This window comes from Euprymna scolopes, chromosome 23, assembly GCF_053919585.1.
Source record: "Euprymna scolopes isolate OS-2025 chromosome 23, ASM5391958v1, whole genome shotgun sequence".
NCBI classification, from domain to species: Eukaryota; Metazoa; Mollusca; class Cephalopoda; order Sepiida; family Sepiolidae; genus Euprymna; species Euprymna scolopes.
In genome coordinates this window covers 62,091,818-62,112,379 of record NC_136504.1, presented here as the reverse complement: position 1 = coordinate 62,112,379, position 20,562 = coordinate 62,091,818, and the positions used below count along the sequence as shown (strand labels likewise).

At 34.9% G+C, this 20,562-nt stretch overlaps 1 protein-coding gene across 4 annotated transcripts in view; it reads right to left on the bottom strand.

Annotated features, from left to right (window-relative positions):
• Nucleotides 1–20,562, bottom strand: part of LOC145245954 (DNA excision repair protein ERCC-6-like 2) — a 110,061-nt gene that overhangs the window by 65,094 nt on the left and 24,405 nt on the right. For all 4 annotated transcript variants that reach the window (XM_080107723.1, XM_080107724.1, XM_080107722.1 and 1 more), the window contains 5 exons: nt 19,053–19,181; nt 17,943–18,026; nt 14,529–14,647; nt 10,527–10,626; nt 3,262–3,321 (listed from right to left, as the gene is read on the bottom strand). In XM_080107723.1, coding sequence (XP_079963849.1) covers nt 3,262–3,321; nt 10,527–10,626; nt 14,529–14,647; nt 17,943–18,026; nt 19,053–19,181 — 492 coding nt within the window. The remainder of the gene's footprint in view (nt 1–3,261; nt 3,322–10,526; nt 10,627–14,528; nt 14,648–17,942; nt 18,027–19,052; nt 19,182–20,562) is intronic.

Genomic DNA, 20,562 nt, shown 5'->3' with positions numbered 1-20,562 from the left:
GATTAGATATATATCTACAGAAATTCACTGGCATATAATGGAAAAAATAAAATAAAAACTAGTTATAAAATGAAATACGTATTAGATATGTTTGAAGCCAAAACAATGCATTATTACAAAATAAACAGATATTTATTTTGTTTGAAATTTATATTGGAATTCATAAATATATTTTGAAGAAATACTTCATCTTCAGTATGTCTTTCTTTTTTCTTTCTTTTTTTTTGCTATGTTGTTGCATAAAATCAGTAAGTAGAAGTCCGTTTAAAAAAAAAACATACTGAAGATGAAGTTTACCTTCGAAATATATTAATGAATTCCAATATAAATTTCAAACAAAATAAATATCTGTTTATTTTGCAATAATGTGTTGTTTCGGCTTCAAACGTATCTAATATGTATTTCATTTTATTCAAATTCAACCAACGCTTCTATAAAAGGAACACAAACCCTAATGCAAAAACTAGTTATATTTAATTGGAATCCATTATTGAGATGAGTATTATTTTATTAATTTTATTTATTGCGGATCGTTATCCTAACTAAGAAAAAGATGAGGATAATGGTCCGCAATAAATAAAATTAATAAAAACTAGTTAGTAAAAAGAAAACACTAAGTTACTGAATTTTTGAGATAAGGATTGGTTATTCGTATTATTTGAATTCTTCAGACTACTGTTTTCATCTTGAATGTCATTTTCATAACGTTTCGGTCAATGCAACTTCTCATCTTCTTCAGGTGTATCTTGTCGAACTTGGGAATGTTTCTGTCAAACTCAGGAATTTGGATGGAATTTCAAATAGAACCCTTTATTTACTTCATGGGTGTAGCATACTCTTGTTCAATCAGCTATGACTGGATAAAGGTCCTAAGTAATTTGAAATTGTATTTTTCAGTCACCCACACTAAGAAGTGAACCCATGGTGCAGTGGCTAGAATACTTGGAAAATTCAATTGTAAAAGTGATATTTTCTTGAAGGTTGAAAGTTGAATTTTCAGTGTGGGCGACTGAAAAATACAATTGCAAATTACTTAGGACCTCTATCAAGTCATAGCTGATGGAACAAGAGCATACTACTTCCATGAAATAAATAAAGGGTTCTGTTTAAAACTCCGTCCAAATTCCCAATTTCGATAGAAACATTCCCAAGTTCAACAAGATACACCTGAAAAGGGCCGGAGGTTATATCAACCAAAATGTTGTGAAAATGGCACTGAAGATGAGAACAATAGTCCAAAGAATCCAAATAATATGTAAAAAAAAACTTTTTTTACAAAGGAGTCAACACTTATTAAGGCCTGGGGGCCACTCAAGGATAAAGGTTAATGAGTGTACAGTAGTCAATGGGAAAATATCATAGTAATCATTAGTAGTGAAAATTTGGTAAATTTAAATTATTTAAGGGGACAGCTCATCAAGAACTTGTTTATGTTGGACTTGAAGACAACTATATTGTAGTTAGTTGGAAAGTAGGGAAATGGAAGGGAGTTCCACAGACGTGCAGTTCTAAGAAAGAAGCTTTGTTCATGGAATCTACATTTACGTTTAGGCACAGATAAAGAGTGGTGGAAATTATTGATAGTGTTTTCAGCTAGACAAGTGTTTTTCATGAAAGTCAGGCAAGGGGATACCATAAATTGGAACTCAGATGAGCACTTGCCATGAAAATAATGATAAAGCAGAGACAGGCTTGCAACATCTCTTCTGTGAGAAAGAAATTGCAGGGAAAAGAAAAGGGCATTCCCCACTAGACTACAAAGTCTATTTTGAACTCTGCCAAGGCAGGATAAGCTGCTTCTAGCAGCTCCTACCCAGATGTGGCAACAGTATTCCATCCTTGGACATACTTGGCTTACAGATAGAGAATTGCATCGGCAATGAGATATCTACAACCATTTTTCCAACAACCTTAGCACGGATTTGATGTACGTGTTCCATTTCAGATCAGGAGTAAAGGTCAGATCCAGAAGCTTGTCAAAACATGGAGCCTCCCCAAGAAGAGCCATTCATTTCAATTTATGCCAGATGGGGATCAGTGTTGATGATGGAAAGATAGAAGCCACCTCTTTCCCCATTGCACCATGTACTCAAGATCAGAGGAGAGAGAATCAGAGAACTTGGTTGTTTACAGCCTTTGAAGTGTTGCCATAGATGGCAGTGTCATCAGCATAAATGTCTACAAATGATCTTAGGATGTGATTTGTGAGATCATTGATGTAGATCAGGAAGAGAGTTGGGCCCAGGATGGACTCCTGAGGAACTCCAGCATTAATACTGTGAGCTTCTGATTTCTGCCCTTCAACCACTATTTTTATGAACCTATCAGAGAGAAATGATTTAATAATTGAGAAGACATTGATTGAGATGCAGAAGATTTGCACAAATATATCAGTCCACAACTCCATCCTGGTCACAGACTATTTGACCAAGATGGGCATCAAGACAGTTTGTCACCCTCCCTATAGTGCAGACCTTGCTCCATGTGACTTTTGGCTATTCCCTAACCTCAAGTAAAACCTTAGAGGTTGTCGTTATGAGACCATTGAGAAGATGAAAGAGGCTGTGACGAGGGTCATTAACATACTCTCAAGAGGACTTCCATGGGGCTTTCCAGAAATTGTTGGAACAGTACAACAAGCGCATTGCTGCCAGAGGAGATTACTTTGAAAGGGACTAGAGTTTCATTTGTGTACTATCAATAAAAGTGCCTGTATGAAAAATGTCTGGAAATTTATTGAAGGCACCTCGTATATTAACGTTACATTGTGTTACAGACAGGGGGTAAATCTGTGGCATGTATTGGAGGTACTTAATGAATGGAAATGAAATTGTTGTGAAAAACTGGACATTTTCAATTTTGTTCAACATTAATTCTGTCGTAAAGTCAGTCTATATGAAACGTTTCTTTCAAATAGTAAAGGAAACGACTGAATTTTTAAAATGATCGTATAAACATTCACACTATCATGAATTACAGTTAAGAGTAAAGGAATACTTTACACAACAAAATTTTTTCCTCAAACAAAAATCATTTTAAATAGGGTAGTCCACAGAGTAAATACGGTATTGCAATGACTGCTGAAATGCAAATGAAAGACAAATATTGAAAGAATGAAAGAAACTTTGCTTGCATAAATGGGTTAAAATGCATTCAGTCAAAAGTAGGATATTCAGAAAATAACCACATCCCTCACTTTTGATGGTCTTGTGCCTAATTTGTAAATTAATTATATAAATAATTCAAAATAACTTCACTTACTTTAATCTTGTGGACTTCATCAACAATCACAGCTGCCCAATTCATTTGATTCAAATGTTCCTGAAAGTAACAAACAAAAAAATAACATGCAAATTAGCAAAAATAAAAATATGGTTGGATTGTAAAAAGCATTATGAATCTATTACAGAAGGAGATTTGATATCTGCTTGTCTGAATCCGAACTATACTATTATTTCTATTAATTGTACTATTGTATTATCTTTTGCTGCTCAATTCAGTTTACTAATGTCTCAGATTAAAATACTATCTTGCAATGCTCAATTCTGGGGATGAGATTGGTAATGTAGTATATGTTCATTTGTCATGATACCACCCTCCCAAGCATTATCTCTTCCTTTTTTGGGAGGGGTAGTGTAGTATGTATTCTGTTGTCATGAGACCATTTTCCTAGATATAAACTTCTCCTTTAAGAGTGAGGGTAGTCTATGTCAACAAAAACTGTCTCTAAGTATTTCATGCTAACCGAATGACTCATGAGGTGGGTACAAAATGGTGAAATTAAATGCATAAAACCGTTTTTTTCTTTACCTCTCTCCATTTCTCCACTTCTCTCTTTCCCTAATTCTCTCTCTGTACTTCTCTTTCTCTCTATACAGTTTGATGTTAATCAAACCAAGGCAATGAAAGAAAGAAAGCAAAAAGAGCAAATGAAGACTTTTTCTCCATTTTTCACTATGAAGATAAAAAAAATATCCATTATTAAATTAGTACACAGTAATTTGGGTAGTAGTATTAGGACCTCTGACAATGAGAATAAGAACTCCTCCTCCTTTCTTTATTTATGACTAATGAAAAAATAAAATGAAACAGATTTTTTTATTAAGCTTGTATGTCGGAATTTATCTTGCTTTCAGATAAATTCGACGCTAAAGTAACTAGGCTGAAAAAAAAAAGCATGAAACAAAAGGGGGGGGGGGGTAAGGAATAAAATATAAATGTCTTGCTTTAAAACGAAGAAGAAACTTTATTTACAATAAGTTGCAAATTTTTCCCTTTGCGGGCATTAAACTTAAAACGCCAATGTAACATATAATGAAAAGGTAACATGTAAAGAAAAAATAACGACACTGCTGGTTCTTATAAAGAAGTTGTGCGTATCCATTACGAATACAACAAGAATATACAAAATAGTAGTATCTCCCATTTATTCTCGCATGTTAAGTTAATTTCAGGAGCGTACTCACAATTGAAAGCCTGTCAGGCAAGTGGCCTTTTTCCCCTTTTTTTTTGTTTAAAGTTCTTTTAGAATTTTCCTTTCCTGCGTGAAAACCGTAGACACACATGTATTACAGGAGCAAGACCTCGTCGCTTGTCCGGATAGGAAATTCCATAATACCTTGTCACGTAAAAGGTATTTTCTTTAAATTCCACTCCTTGTAAAATAATAATAAAATAAATACGTGCAGGGCCGCAGCCACGTAGTTAATTTCCAGAAGCCTGTCTCGTCACAGCCGGGTTTACTTCTTTCAAGGAGGGCTCTTCAAAATTCCATCTTCAGCGCCGGGCAAAGAACACGGTCTCTCTCCTCGACAGCAGAATTTCAAAAGAGGGCGAAATACGCGCTGAGCTCGTGACGTCATCACAGAGCTAGCATTTCTCTTCTCTCCAAATTAAAGGGAGTTTCGTACAAACCGAAAATATACGAAACTAAAAAGCATAATGGATACAAAACACAAAAAACCATATACAAGAACCAGATAAACAATAATAAATGTAAACAGGGGGGGATGCACCATTATTGGTACAAAAAAAATTCCAACATTCTCCCCCAACAGGAAATGGCAGTCAACCTACAGTTGGATGACACCTGTAAAATTTACAATACAAAATTTTTTTTTTTTATACATACATATACTACACAATGTATGGTCAGGAGCTCTCCAGAAAATACATATTAGAACAAAAAGCAGAAAAATTTAAAGGCTTATTCTACAAAAATTCACATGAAAACATTCATGTTTAAGGTTAGAACAGAGAATATTCTGCCAGGTAATCAACCATTAGGATATAAGAGTAAAGGCTTGAGAAGTTCACTTACCATCCACCCTCCTCATCCCTATATTATCTCTGGCGAACACCAAAATATCTCAGCTCCCTCGTAACCACAAGAGCCCAGTGAGATCAACACCGGTGCTACAAGAGGGACGAATCCAATCAACCCTATGCTTGGATGAGTTCTTCAACTCGGTGGAATAAAATAAAACTGAATCCCCCATCCTGCACAAATCATGCAAGGCAATTGCAGTTTTAAACGCCTGCAAAGCTATATAAATGTAGCTAAACAAACAAAGTTTAATATAGGTGTCAGAAACACCTAGGCAGCTGGATATGTAATACTTATGGAAGACTCCTATCAAGGAGAGATCCAATCTTGTTGTATTCAGCACTGAAACAAACATCTCAGCATTAGAAAAATCATTTCTAACTAAGTATAAGATGGTTCTGAGCGCCTCAGAAACACCTCTGGACAAATCAAGCTTGACTTCGATAGCTCTTGCAATACTGCAGTAAGCTACGTCAAGGCAGATCTTTACAAAATATTCAAAAACAATAACACCTGCATGTGACTCCCAAGCAGGAACCGTTCTACTTAAAGGAGCCACTTCATAGAATGAAGGTTCTGCAAGTGTTCTCTGCACAACATATCCTACACTCTCATAGGAACTCGGAGAAGCTGAACTACACACCATGTAGTCAGCAAATTCAACCGGATCCCTCATGGGATTCTTTAACGAGTTACACTCAACCAGAATCTGGACGCCCCAGTCCAACTTGAGTTCCCGTAACTCTTCAAAAACCATTCTCTTCTTGGTTTTTACACCTTCACAGGTGGATATAGTGCTTTCTGCTCTATACCCTTGATGGAGAATGTCTCTCCCAGTGCTAACATTAGCACTTAAAGTGCACAAAACTTGCACTTTCACACAGGACAGACTCCTGTCCTTTAACCACTGACCATTGTCAGAACCACATGACCGGAGTAATATCCCACCGTCATGATTAGGTTCCTCGGTATTCTGACAAGGTAGTGGAAGATAACCACAAATGCGAGTTTTCAAACTCACATGGTTAGAGGGCAAAACAATTCCAACATCCCATGGAAATCCCTCCATAAATTTTACAATATTCATGCCCACACTTACCAAGTTGTGGACACGAGTGGTATCATTCATGATACCTGGGAATCTCACTGCCAATACCTTTAAAATACTACAGGCAAACTGCCCGCCAGAAAAATCAAACTTCAGCGCCTGACTACGCAGATCCTCTGAAGTGGCACTTGCAACACTGCTTTCAGATTGTGATGTAACATCTTCCAAGCCAAACTTGCCAGCACTCAGCAAACAGTTTTCAGAGTCTGAACATTCGGGCTTAGTAGCCGGCAACTCGCCAAGCATCTCCCCAGGGGTTTCAAATATCTCAGGGTTGCACAAGGAATCACACTCCACACCATCTGCCAACCTCGAAAGAATGAATCGAACCTGGGACGAGAACACTACAACATTAACAGCATCCGCTTCTACTAGCGAACAGTCCACGTCCTCACGTAAGGAACGATCACCCAACAACTCTGTAATATCATCTACCGATGACAACCATTCATCGACATCGGCCTTCATTGTCATAAAATAAGGCTGGGGTAATTCCCTCTGCAACTGCAACAAATCCAAGACGGCGATAACTTTCCCCAAATAAAACTTTCGTTTCTTTACAAGGAATCCGGAAGAACGAGTGACTAACATCGTGCAGCGTTTTTCTTTTTCTTTCAAAAATATGGAATAAATCGAAACAAATACAAATAGGCGTTCGAGAATTATACACAAAAAAATGCACACACAAAGGTTACAAAGATATTTGCATAAAATTCCTTCCTCACAGCACAAACAAAACAAGACCAATACAGCATATTTAGCCGTGAAAATATCAAGGGATACAATCCCCAGTTACAAATTAAAAGTCACTATGACTTAAATTAAAATTAAGTGAATTTAAAATTCAAACTTCTATATGGAAGTTAATTCACTGGAAATGAATAATAGTGTTAACACGCTTACAGCAATATCCTCACTGAATACGACCTAGGAAAAAAGTGGAAAGAGTTTAAATATACAACTACGTCGGGGGAGGGTACATGCCACTATGTCACATGTGTATCTTCAAAGGAATTCAAATAACCAAAAGCAAATACGGGCTAAGAAAGAAAAAGGGGGCTTGTCTTTTCACAAACTCTTAGAATAACAGTCTGCAAAGCAAATGGGTATAAATTCGCTATAGAAAAATAATAAATATCTTCAACATATAAAATATTTCTAATAATGTTGTCCGGTTAATTCACAACCCGGAAACATTTAACACATGTGAGAGAACGCACGAGTTCATTAAATCAAATAGTGGAGTATATACTTATTCCTTCTTTTCTAATATATTGAGGAAAAATACCAACGTATACCTAACCGGTTTGGGACACAGCGTCTCTATTTACTAGGCTCCCCACGAGGGTATAATTAGATAAAAGTCGTTTCTTAAAGTGGGGAAAATCCAGCTTCCGAAAAATATCGAACACGCTGAATTAGGACGAAAAATAAAATTACCTCAGTCTAGTAGGATTTCTTATTCGCTGACTAGGCACAGAAAATATTATAGTTTCTCCCACCGTAACTCGCAATACCCGTGGAAATTCAACTAAAGCAGGTAAAATGTAAATTATATACCGAAGAAAGGTTTACGAAATTTACAACTTCAATTCTAAAGAATAGAAAAAAGGAAAGTGTATACTTATTGCTTAATCTTTTTATTAAGAAAAAATTTATGAAAAGTGCGTAAAATATTACTCAGATATAAATAAAGACACTAGACACACATAAATGCTAAATTCGGGAATTTTCATTAAGCGAAAGACGAATGTTGGAAACACTAAATTACATTACACGCTTTCTAAATTCCGGACATAGCAGTCCTCAAATACTTTAAGGAGAGCGTTAACAGACGCGCTAAATTACAAGTGGGGAGGGAAGGCATCAATAAGCCGTGTTGTGGACGAGGAAGTGACAGAAACGCGTCTCGAAATAGAAGGGGCATAGGCGTCGTATCATACAATGCGTATAGTAACTTAGTTCACTGAATTATTTGAGATAACTGACCACTTAGTTTGAAGAGTATTCTGAAATAAGAAACATGAATTTACATAATGCCTTCAAATAAAAGGAGTAGACTTATTTAAATGCTTCTAAATAAGGGAAAATAAGTTAGGAAAATGCTTTTAAAATAACGGAAGCAATTTACAGTGGTCGAATGAATCTAACCGACATTGATAGCGTCAGGTAGCGAAGTTAACAGGAATTTCAATAGGCTAAATTCAATCCTAACTTGAAAGAAAATGAATTAAAGTGTATCTCTATTGGAAAAGGGTACACAATAACGGACAAAAAAATGACTAAATGTATTTAATATAAAGTTTGCAAAATGCATTTACCGAAAGAGACTAGCGTATCTCGATAAAAAAGGAAATATACTTAATTTTCAAAGGGTTCCAAAAAAAGGGAATAATAAATTTGCCTAATGCATTTAATATGGGACAAAATTGGCCCAATGCTTTCAAATAAAAGAAATTTCCCAACTACTCTTAAGAAAAATTTGCAAATTGTCGGGAAACAATTTCCAAAGTGCCCACAAATAAAGGCAGAAATTTTCTAAACTACCTTTAAATAAACGACAGAAAATTTGCAAAATGTTGGAATTTATCTTGCTTCCAGATAAATTCGACGCTAAAGTAACTAGGCTGAAAAAAAAAGCATGAAACAAAAGGGGGGGGGGGTAAGGAATAAAATATAAATGTCTTGCTTTAAAACGAAGAAGAAACTTTATTTACAATAAGTTGCAAATTTTTCCCTTTGCGGGCATTAAACTTAAAACGCCAATGTAACATATAATGAAAAGGTAACATGTAAAGAAAAAATAACGACACTGCTGGTTCTTATAAAGAAGTTGTGCGTATCCATTACGAATACAACAAGAATATACAAAATAGTAGTATCTCCCATTCATTCTCGCATGTGAAGTTAATTTCAGGAGCGTACTCACAATTGAAAGCCTGTCAGGCAAGTGGCCTTTTTCCCCTTTTTTTTTGTTTAAAGTTCTTTTAGAATTTTCCTTTCCTGCGTGAAAACCGTAGACACACATGTATTACAGGAGCAAGACCTCGTCGCTTGTCCGGATAGGAAATTCCATAATACCTTGTCACATAAAAGGTATTTTCTTTAAATTCCACTCCTTGTAAAATAATAATAAAATAAATATGTGCAGGACCGCAGCCACGTAGTTAATTTCCAGAAGCCTGTCTCGTCACAGCCGGGTTTACTTCTTTCAAGGAGGGCTCTTCAAAATTCCATCTTCAGCGCCGGGTAAAGAACACGGTCTCTCTCCTCGACAGCAGAATTTCAAAAGAGGGCGAAATACGCGCTGAGCTCGTGACGTCATCACAGAGCTAGCATTTCTCTTCTCTCCAAATTAAAGGGAGTTTCGTACAAACCGAAAATATACGAAACTAAAAAGCATAATGGATACAAAACACAAAAAACCATATACAAGAACCAGATAAACAATAATAAATGTAAACAGGGGGGGGATGCACCATTATTGGTACAAAAAAATTCCAACATGTAGAAAGAAAACCTATTAATCACAAAATCGACTTTATATACAAAATAACATGATACATCTTGTCAGCATTTATTTGATCAATTACGAAATGAATAGATATTTTTTTTCCTGTAAAACTCAGGGTGGTCAAGCTTAAGAGGACTATGCTTCAAATGGTTAAACCAGACAAAATGCAAAAGAAGACAAAGAATAACAATAAGAGAGAAGGGAGGGGATAAAAAGTGGAATAGACACAATGCAACAATTACGTCTAAATCCGGTAAGGAGAAAGAGAGGGAGGTGATATCAAAGGATTGAATGAATAACCAAAAATACAAAACACACACAAAACAAAAAAGGAAGAAAGAGGAATAAAAGTTTAACTGCAAAATATTATTTTTCTAATCTGAAGGTAATAATAGTTCAAAAGGCCAACATACAAAAATGAAAGGGTTTATAAGTGGAGAATGCAATAGGTAGTTACAAGTTGGGTAATGTATGTGGGAACCAGACAAGATTTTAAATGTAAAATCTTTTACTGAAATGATTGATTCTGTATTCGATAATCTGAAAGTATAAAAGTAAGAAATTGTAATTGAACTTACCTTGTTATCACGAAATGTTTCAAAAGTTGTAACGACAACTTCAAGTTTTTGGCGCTCTAAATCTTTCAAACATTGTTGCTTATCACTGCCATGGAATTTCCTGTGAACAGAACAAAATGAAAATTATGGTGTATTCATTCTTTTGTAGACTGTTATTCTCATCTTTATAATTGTTGTTGTTTCACCGCGCTTTAGCAAACTCATCCTCTGGCCTTCTTCAGGTGATTAACCGCAACGGGATAGAGATAATGAGTACTGTATCCCCAGTAACTATGGTACTGCCTTCCATAGTTGTTGCTATCTCACCATGCTTTAGCCAACTAATTCTTGGGGCCCATGGTACAGTGAACAGAGGCACTAAATCTCTATGGTTAAGGTTGGACATTGTCTTAAGATAGCGGTTCAAATCATACCTAAAGCAGGCCAGAGGATTAGTTGGCCAAAACTTGGCGAGACAATTATTGAAGGCAGTAATTACTGGGGATACAGTCACAAGACTCAGCATTCCTATCCCATCATGGTTAATCACCTGAAGAAGGCCGGAGGATGAGTTGACCGAAACATAGTGAAACAACAACAACAATGAAGATGACGATAACAGTTTGCACAAATTATGGAACTTAATCTCAAAAGGATTTTAAAAAAATGAAAATTATGGCTTGTATACACTATTATATCTGTGTAATAGCAAGATCATCTGCTTGTGATTGACGATTTTTTATGTCCTATTGCTCCCTGCCCATAACATCATATTACATTTTTTATTTGTACTTTTTACATTTTATTATATTCAATCTTTTGTGTAAAGATCAAGGATGTATTAAACATTGACTAGGTGGGACTATTCAATAGCAAAGGAGTGGTTAGAGGAAGAGGTTTGAGTAAAACCTTAAAGGTTAGCAGTGAGCTAAAAGTAGAAGTTGATGAAGCCATGTGACTTCCAGGCTGGTGATAATGTTATGTTTTGGTCTCTGTTTGGCTGACAACTTAAGCAAGCAGGTGCAAAACATGGCCATTTCCAAGGAAGCCCTAATACGGAATGAGACATTTGCGTACAATGTAGCTAGGTGTAATGTAATGAGATTTGTCTGTCTGTCTGTCTGTCTCTTTCTCTCTATTACGTGTAAGAAATCAATTTGTTTTCTGTTTCACTTCTTTGAATAAACCTTTGTAAACTAAACAAGTGTTGACCACATTTGCATCAAAAGTGAAGGGGTAGCATGTGTATATACGAGGTACTTTCAATAAGTTTCTAGACTTTTTTCATATGGGCACTTTTGTTGATAATACACACATGAAACTCTAGTCTCCTTTAAAGTACACTCTCCAGCTGTAATGCACTTGTATCATTCCAACAACTTCTGGAAAGCTCCATGGAAGTCCTCTTATGTGAGCATGTCAATGAGCCTTGTCACAGCCTCTTTAAACTCCTCAATTGTCTCATAATGACAGCATCTAATGTCTTCTTTGAACTTAAAGAATAACCAAAAGTCACAGGGAGCAAGGTCTAAACTATAGAGAGGGTGAGGAACTGTCTTGATATCTTGGTCAAATAGTCTGTGACAAGAATGGAGTTGTGGACTGCACCCTTTGGACAAACTTCGCGCAAATCTTCTGCATCTCTAGTTCCTCACAAATAATTGTGTATACAGTTCCCACAATGACATCAAACTGTGCACTTATTGTTTCTATAGACACATGGCGGTCCTTATCCATAAAATTCTTTGTTTGAATAATCAACTCTGGTGTTCTAACTTTCTTACTCCTCCCACACTTCTCATTATCCCTCACAGACTCCTTGCCTGTCTTGAATCTCTTATGCCACTCAAAAACTGATTCCCGAATCATGCAAGATGGAAAAAATGTCACAGAAACGTATGGAATGCTTCAGACTGCTTTTGGACCATGTTGTATGACTTAGGCATCAGTTTTTGAGTGATATAAGAGATTCAAGACAGGCAGGAAATCTATGAGGGATGATGAGGACACTTTAGAAGAACAATATGCAATAAAATTCTGTTTTAAAATGCCACAGAAATGTACAGAATGTTTCAGACTGCTTTTAAAACAGAAATTTATTGCATATCATTCTTCTAAAGTGCTGTCACGTTCAGATTGCATTTTTGAAATTCACCAGCTGTAACAATAAAACTTTAGTAGGGTATATTCCAATTCCTGCTGTAACTGTTCATTTGAACCTGAAATTATAATAATTAGCCAGTCATCTCATAAAATGTATAGCATAAACGGACTGAATTTTCAAGAGTCTACAACAATTTTTAATGCCTGTACAAAAAGGTCTGAAAACTTATTGAAGCCACTCCGTATGTATGGCTTTAAATTATGCGTGGAATTGTAAAGTAATGATGATGAGGAATACTTAAATATCCCTCACTTTTCACTTCATCAATTCATATCAAATGTGGGTTGCACATTGGTCATGATGTTACAGAGTGACTTTTCCCGTGAAATTCTGACATGTATATAAGTTTGAATGTGCCAATGCTTGAGGTCATTTTTTGCCGACTCATCCAAGTCTTCTTTGGCCTGCCTTTTCCTCAGCTAACCTCAACACATGTGTATGTCTATTTATTTAACCATATTTTTTTTTTCAACGTGTCCATAGCACTGCAGCTGATTTTAGTCAGCTTCAATATCATAAAGTTAGAACCGACTTTGTTGTCAAGATACACATCACAAAATCACTAAATCATAGTCCTATCATTCATCTTCATCTTCAGAAAGACTAAATTAGTAAGAGCACTACGGACATTTATGCTGTTGTAAACTCACCCCTGAACAACAAATGAAAGTGACTATATGCACCCCTCCCCTTGACTATAGCTTGTATGCCATGGTTTTTTTCTCCTTCATTTCTTTTCTTATTCCTGTTCTGGTATAGTTGTCTTGGTGATCACCAAGGATGCAAGCACTGGTTTACAAGTATGCAAAAATAAAAGCAAGAGATTCACAAACTCTGATACATTGTGTATAAATCACTTGTACTCTGAGTATGTATGATATTGTCATTGTAAAAGAAGGATCTTCAAGTATTGTCTGTTGATGCATCATTGTTAGTTGATCAGCTCATCTCATCTACTAAAGTTCTGATCAGCTCTGCTTGCTTCATTGCATCTGCCATCACAAACTGTCATGGAAAAAGAAAAAAACTGTCATAAACTAAACTGACTACTCAATATATTAACCTTGATCAGGAATCCTAAATCACTGGTTTTTGTTGCAAAGTGTAGCTGACTACATATTTTTAGATCTTTATAACTTTTTACTTCTGATAACTGTCCATTTAGTGAATCATTTTCTAAGATTCCTCGTAGTCTTGGCTCTGGAGGGAGAGGGGAAACAGTCCATAGTGCCACATGATATTGAATATCACCAAGATAGCAAAATGAGCTATGCCTGCTTTGTTATGTCTACTGTCACCAACTGTCACAAAAAAAAACAAAAAACTGTGATGAACTAAACTGATTACTCAATAGATTATCCTTGATAATCCTAAACATCTGGTCTTTGTCACAAAGTGTAGTTGACCATATATTTTTTGTGGATCTTTTCCTCTCATTGTCCTAGGTCATAACGTTTTTACTTCTGATAACTTTTTGTTTTGTGAATCATTTCCTAATATTACTCAGGGTCTTAGTTCTGAATGGAGAGGAGAAACAGCCCGTAGAATCACACACATACATGAGATTGAATATCACCAAGTTAGCAAAATGAGCCCACAACTTCAAACTCTGCACATCATCCACAAAAAACTCAGCAAAAAACCTGCCCTTGATGAGCAATACAAGTATCTCTTCTACAAAGACAGTTTTTGATAGACATCAGTCTTCATTGCAAATCACTGCACCTTTTATGAACCAAATTTTGATAACCAATGCAAAAGACGGAATTGTTACCAACACAAGATGTGCAAAACACCAGAAAATCTTGCCAGAATTTTTAAAAGTAGACTGAATTAAAACAAAGTTCAAATCAACTTACCCAACAGCAAAATGTCCCCAAGTGTCCAGCTCATCAAGCCAGTTGTATAATACACAGCCTGGACCAATGACCAAAAAGGGTAAACGTTCAATGGATGGATCATCAGGAAAGGAAGACATCTAATCAAAGAGGAGAGCAAGTATTTAATAAAATTATTATACAGGGATAGAAAATGGCAAAAGAAAGAAAAAGGAAAAGCTGAAATCACTAATGTTTCCCAACCTAGGAATCACGCTTTAATTGAAAGACGTATATTTAAAAAAAAAAAAAATGAACAAAAAAAAAAACACACACACTACTACTACTATCATCAAAAGGATTGAATAAATTGTTAGTGATAAATAATAAAAATAATTTTTGTATAAAATAATCCAAACATTTACAATTGTCAACCATGTGATGATGTATGAAAGTAAAACCTGGTCTATTGTGGATTGAGGACATGCATTGCATGAAGGTACATGGATTATAGTCAGCTAATATACTTCCTAACTTCCGGTGTGGCTGCTACCAGAAATGGTGACAAGGCAAATCAGTTTTTCATTTTTTTCTCTCACGCTTACATCTTCCCCTGTGCATGCATTCTTTTCTTATTACGTTTCTCTGATCATTCTTTTTTTTATCTAATAATCATTGAAAAGTTTTTTCAATCTTATTTTAATTAAGAATTATTGAAATTATTTATTTGCGGACTGTTATTCTCATCTTCGTAGTTGTTGTTTCACAACGTTTCAGCCAACTATTCCTCTGGCCTTCGTCAGGTGCTTAACTGTGATGGAATAAGAATGCCAAGTCTCTTAGCTGTATCCTTAGTAATTACTGCTTTTCATAGTTGTTGTCATCTCATCACGTTTTGGCCAACTAATCCTCTGGCCGGCTTTGGGTAGGATTGAAACCGCTATCTTCAAACAATACTCACCTAGAACAGTAAAGATTCAATGCCTCTATCCACTGGTCCATGGGCTTCGAAGGGCGGATTTTTTTATCATATAAATCCAAATTTTTTGTTCTTATCTGGTCTTCCATTGTCGGGTCCGTACCGAATGGTATATGATTTTATCATTGGAAACGTTTGAGATGAGTAATTTGTACATTTATTTATTAGCAAACTGTTATCCTCATCTTTATAGTTGTGGTTTCACAACATTTCGGTCAACTATTCCTCTGGCCTTTGTTTTATTTCTTACTTTTGTGATTAAAAGTGCAAATAAAGACTAATTGTATTATTTTTATCCGTATAATTTTGCTAATTTGTATTGTACTATTTTTCAATAATGTCCTTTTCTTCTATTTTATTTCAATAAATCACGTCACAATAGAAATACTGAAGAACAATAAATGTGAAGAAACTGATTTGTCTTGTCACTGCTTTTGTTAGCCACATCAGAAGTTAGGAAGTATGTTAGCTGACTATAACTAGTAAATGATATGAGAATCATAGGATGGATGTTTAATGTGAGTCATAAAGACAGGCTTAGATCTGATGACTTTAGATGAAGATTAAATTTGGACAATATAGGGAGATGTTTAACAAGAGATTGTTAATTTGGTCCCATTGAAAGAATGGATGAGAGTTCATGGATCAGTATATATAGAACAGTTAAGGTAGTAAGTGCAATTAATAGGAGAAGGTCAAGGACAACACTGGAGAAAGTGAGGAAAATATTGATGATGCCTCCATTCAGTCTCGAAAGACAAAGGATACCCCCTGTAGGGGCAGCTGCGCATGAAATTGTGAGGCAAGGATTGTGCAATCTCCAACCACACCTCTCCTGAATCGACACTGTTTGAGTCCAGTGGCAAGGAGAAGTCCAGGACAACTGGAAACAATGCCGAGATAAGCGGAGAGTACATACAGCACCTAAGAAGTCCCAAATGGTCATCCATTCAGTACTGACCAGGTTCAAGGTTGCTTAACTTCAGTGATTCAGAGGGAACCGGTGTGTCTATGTGATTATGCCGTACGTGAGGAAAATATACTTGTGCGAAAGAGAGATAAATTATTTTAGTACCAGAGCATTGTCACCGTCAACCAATGGAAAGAGTTTTGTGGGAGCCTTTTCTAGTCTCACACAAAAACACGCGTTCACATTTCAAGGCACACAAGTAGATATATTCACGTTCGCATACATACACTCACATTCACGTGTATACACACACACGTTAACGTACACACATGTACACACATGGACAACATCACTTCCCTTTCAAAGAAAATCCACACATGCACAAAAGACCACCGGAAACAATTATAAAAGCAAGAGCAATAAGCAGCATCTTTCTTTTCGGACCAGCTTTCGAGCTGAGAGGTTCGGCTAACCAGCCGCCTCCCGAAAGGGAGGTGCGCGCTCGCGTCACGTCCCCTGCTACTATGTATGGGGCACGAGCTAACAGACAGTATGTACACTTTATACGTTTTCTATCTCCATGGCCTGGATTGACTTTTTCTCATTCTCTCTCTATATTACAATAAATTTTCCTCCTCCCTAGCTAACAGCGAGAGACGCACACCAAACTAGATTGACTTTCTCTCTTTCTCTCTCTACGACAATAGACTTTCCTTCTCACCAGTAAACAGCGAGAGACGCACGCCAAACTAAACACGTGTAGTACCCTTTTCTTTCACTTGTTTCTTCACGAAATAAATCCTAGTTCGTTTGATTCAATTTAACACGTATTTCGTCTCTTTCTCAATTCAATTCATTATTCCTATTTTGAACTACCTCAACAGTTTTATTAGGTATGAGTACACAATATGATGTTGCATGGAAGTGGAATCTGACCAGTAAGAGTTAAGGATGAACTCAGAGGAAGATTAAATTTTGATAGTATAGGAAGATGTGTGCAGAATAAGAGACTTTGTTGGTATCACCAGATTGAAAGAAAGGAATGGATGAGGACTCTTGTGTTAGTAGATGTAGAATAGCTGAAGTAACAGGGTCAGTTCACAGCAGAAAACCAAAGAAATCATGGGTGGAAGTGATTACGATCGACTGGACTTAAGAGAAAGAGAAATAAAAACCTGTCCAGAGATAGATTACTTTTACAAAATAAATAAAATTAACTTAAAAAATTTGGCTTTAAAAATTAAAGCAGTATGAACTGTTGGTTAATTTTTTTTTATAATTATAGAGGAAAAAGAATTTTCAATAAAAATTCAATTTGAATTTGTAACAATATACTCACTAACTTATAGTCCAAATGAAATTTATGAAATAATACAGAATTTGATAATCATATTTGATGGTTTAGAAAGACCTTTCAGAATGAAATTTACTTAGAGCAATGAGGGTGATGTATTATCAGCTAAAAAGATATTTACTGATTGACTGCAAATGTTAAATCTCTTGACCTCTTATGGAGATAGCCTTGTACACAAACCATGAAAAAAAAAAACAAGAAACAAATCTTCACCTCCCGAATGAAAGCAGGTTTCAATCGCCACACATCTTGTTTTGTGCCTGTTTTTCCCAGTATAGCAGCCATGAAACCAATAATCTGAAAATTAATTAAATAAATAGATTTTTTTTATCTTACAACAACAATGACAACAGAAATAGCTGCCTTTTCTTTTCCTTAGAGTAAACCTATTTTCTACAGTTAATGATAACAAAATTTGAGCAAATTTATCCACTTTCTGCTGTAAAAGGATTTTTAACAAGAATATTCAGTGTCGTCAGTTTGATAAATTATCTATTAATATACTTGTTAGATGGAACAGATTTCATCTAGAAAGTAATAATAAAATATTGTTATCTTTAGAGAGGAGTAACTCTTTGCCATTTGTTATCTCTCTTAAGATAATGTGAATTTGGCAAAGTAGAAGCGTTCTCATCCAATTTATTCTTCTTATTCATGTCTTACCACAAATACCACATTACTTCAACTAGTGACAAGAATTAAATAAACAAAAAAAAAACACACTTTATTTCAATAATAAAGCTGAGTTAATCAATGTTTGCATCCCTAAGGGTTTTTCCTATGTATTTTAATCATACCAAATATATTATAAAATATCCTTTAGTTTTGGGATTGATTTAAAAAAAAAAAAAAAACAGCTTCTATTCACTCTTACCCTCATACTGTATACTGTTTGACTCCTCTCCTTCTCTTATATCATATACAGTACCTATTATTCATTTCTGTCATTTTCTCTCTGTTTACTAATAATCAAAGGTAATAAAGAAAGGAAAAAATAAAAAAAAGATTAGAATAGCCTACTATAAACAAAAGGAAATATTACCACAAATAGTAATTCTATTTAATCTACAGTTGGAGAATGATAATGATAGTGAGAGTAGGACACATATAGCGAGCAAAAAGAGATTAATTTTGAATTTTTTCATATTTATCTGGTTTTGCAGACTATTTTTTTCCTGATTCAAACAAACCAAAGCTCAATGGGTGACCCAATGAGTTACTTTAAAATAGCATAAACCTCTTAAATGAAAATAAAAAAAATGAAATATTTTAATTTTAAAGATAAAGTCAGAAAAAATGTAATGATATCATCAGAATACTCACCTGTACGGTTTTCCCAAGTCCCATGTCATCTCCAAGAATAGCACCTTCATTGTTTTGGTAATGTTTGAATAAGAAAATAATTCCTTCTCTTTGATAATCTCTCAAATGTTGGTTGATACTTGCTGGGACCTGGAATTTTACAAAATAATCTCTTTTATACAGAGTGTGTAAGGTATTTGAAGACCTATGTTATTTTTTCCTCTAGCAGAAATATTATTTAACTTTATATCTTATTGGAATCATACCTGTCACAGAACAGTTTAGCACTACTTATGTCTCTTTATGAAGATTAAATTTTGGATATAATGATACTAAACTTTATGTCTAGAATCCTTATTCCAATTTTGATCAAAATCCAAAAAAAAAAGGGTCTTAAAAAGAAATTAAAATTCAGGGAGTATTGCTTTATTGGTGTCTATGAATCAAATACAATGCAAATCTGAAAATTTGTGATTTTCAGATAGAAGGTTGTGTCACATGCTATACCCCCTAAAAACCCTTCAAAATACTCTGAAAAAAAACCCTGAAATTTGGGAAATATTTATTAATTGATGTCTAATACCTATTATTAAAATCTCTCAAAAATTGGAGCTATCTGAATTTTCACAAACAGCTTGCATTCTTTCTTTGCTCTTTTGCATAAAACTAAATTAAACTAAATATAGCTTACGTTATGCACCTTTACACATAGTAGCTATGTTCCAAAATTCATAACGATTGCTTCATTAGTTTAGGAATCTTGTACATAGAAATATATAAACATATACACATGCTTAACTTTATAAAAATGAAGATATATTTCAGAATTATCAATAGTAGTCTCTATAATTGTACAACACATGAAGAGGTACAGTTGTCATTGTGATAAGCTGAATGTCACAATTTAGAAATAGAACCATTTTTAAAAGTTGTTTGATCTTTCATTTAAAAAGTTTCCAATGGTTTATGACAGAATCACCATTATGAAAACAGAAAAGATATTTTAGACACCAATATCTCATTAGAAATGACAAGATGGTCATGCAACAGAATAATAAAAGAAAAATTTAAGTCCTCAGGTTCAAGTATGCATATACATTGAACAAGAGGGAAATGAGAAGTCTTTCTTAAGACGCCTGTGAAATGATGATATACAGACAATGGATACTCAGTGAAAGGACAGAAAACCAACATATGTTAAGGAGTTAAAAATGGTAAAGTTTATTCACAAAAAAAGTATAGGGAGAAATAAAATAAAAGAACAAAAGTAGCAAGGTTATTTATAAATATATAGCTAGAGCAAGCAAAGAATACATGTACATAGATTCAAAACTTGAGAGAAAGAAATGGTCTGAAATTACAATTTGCCGATGTACCAGTTATCTGTTATGGTGGGAATAGTACTGCTTGGTTTCGTTTATCATGGCAATCTGATCATCATTAATTTACTGTTTTTCAATATGCCTTCATCATTCATCAAAATATATCAAAGGCAGTGAATTATGTTCTTCTTACATCAGTAATGATATCA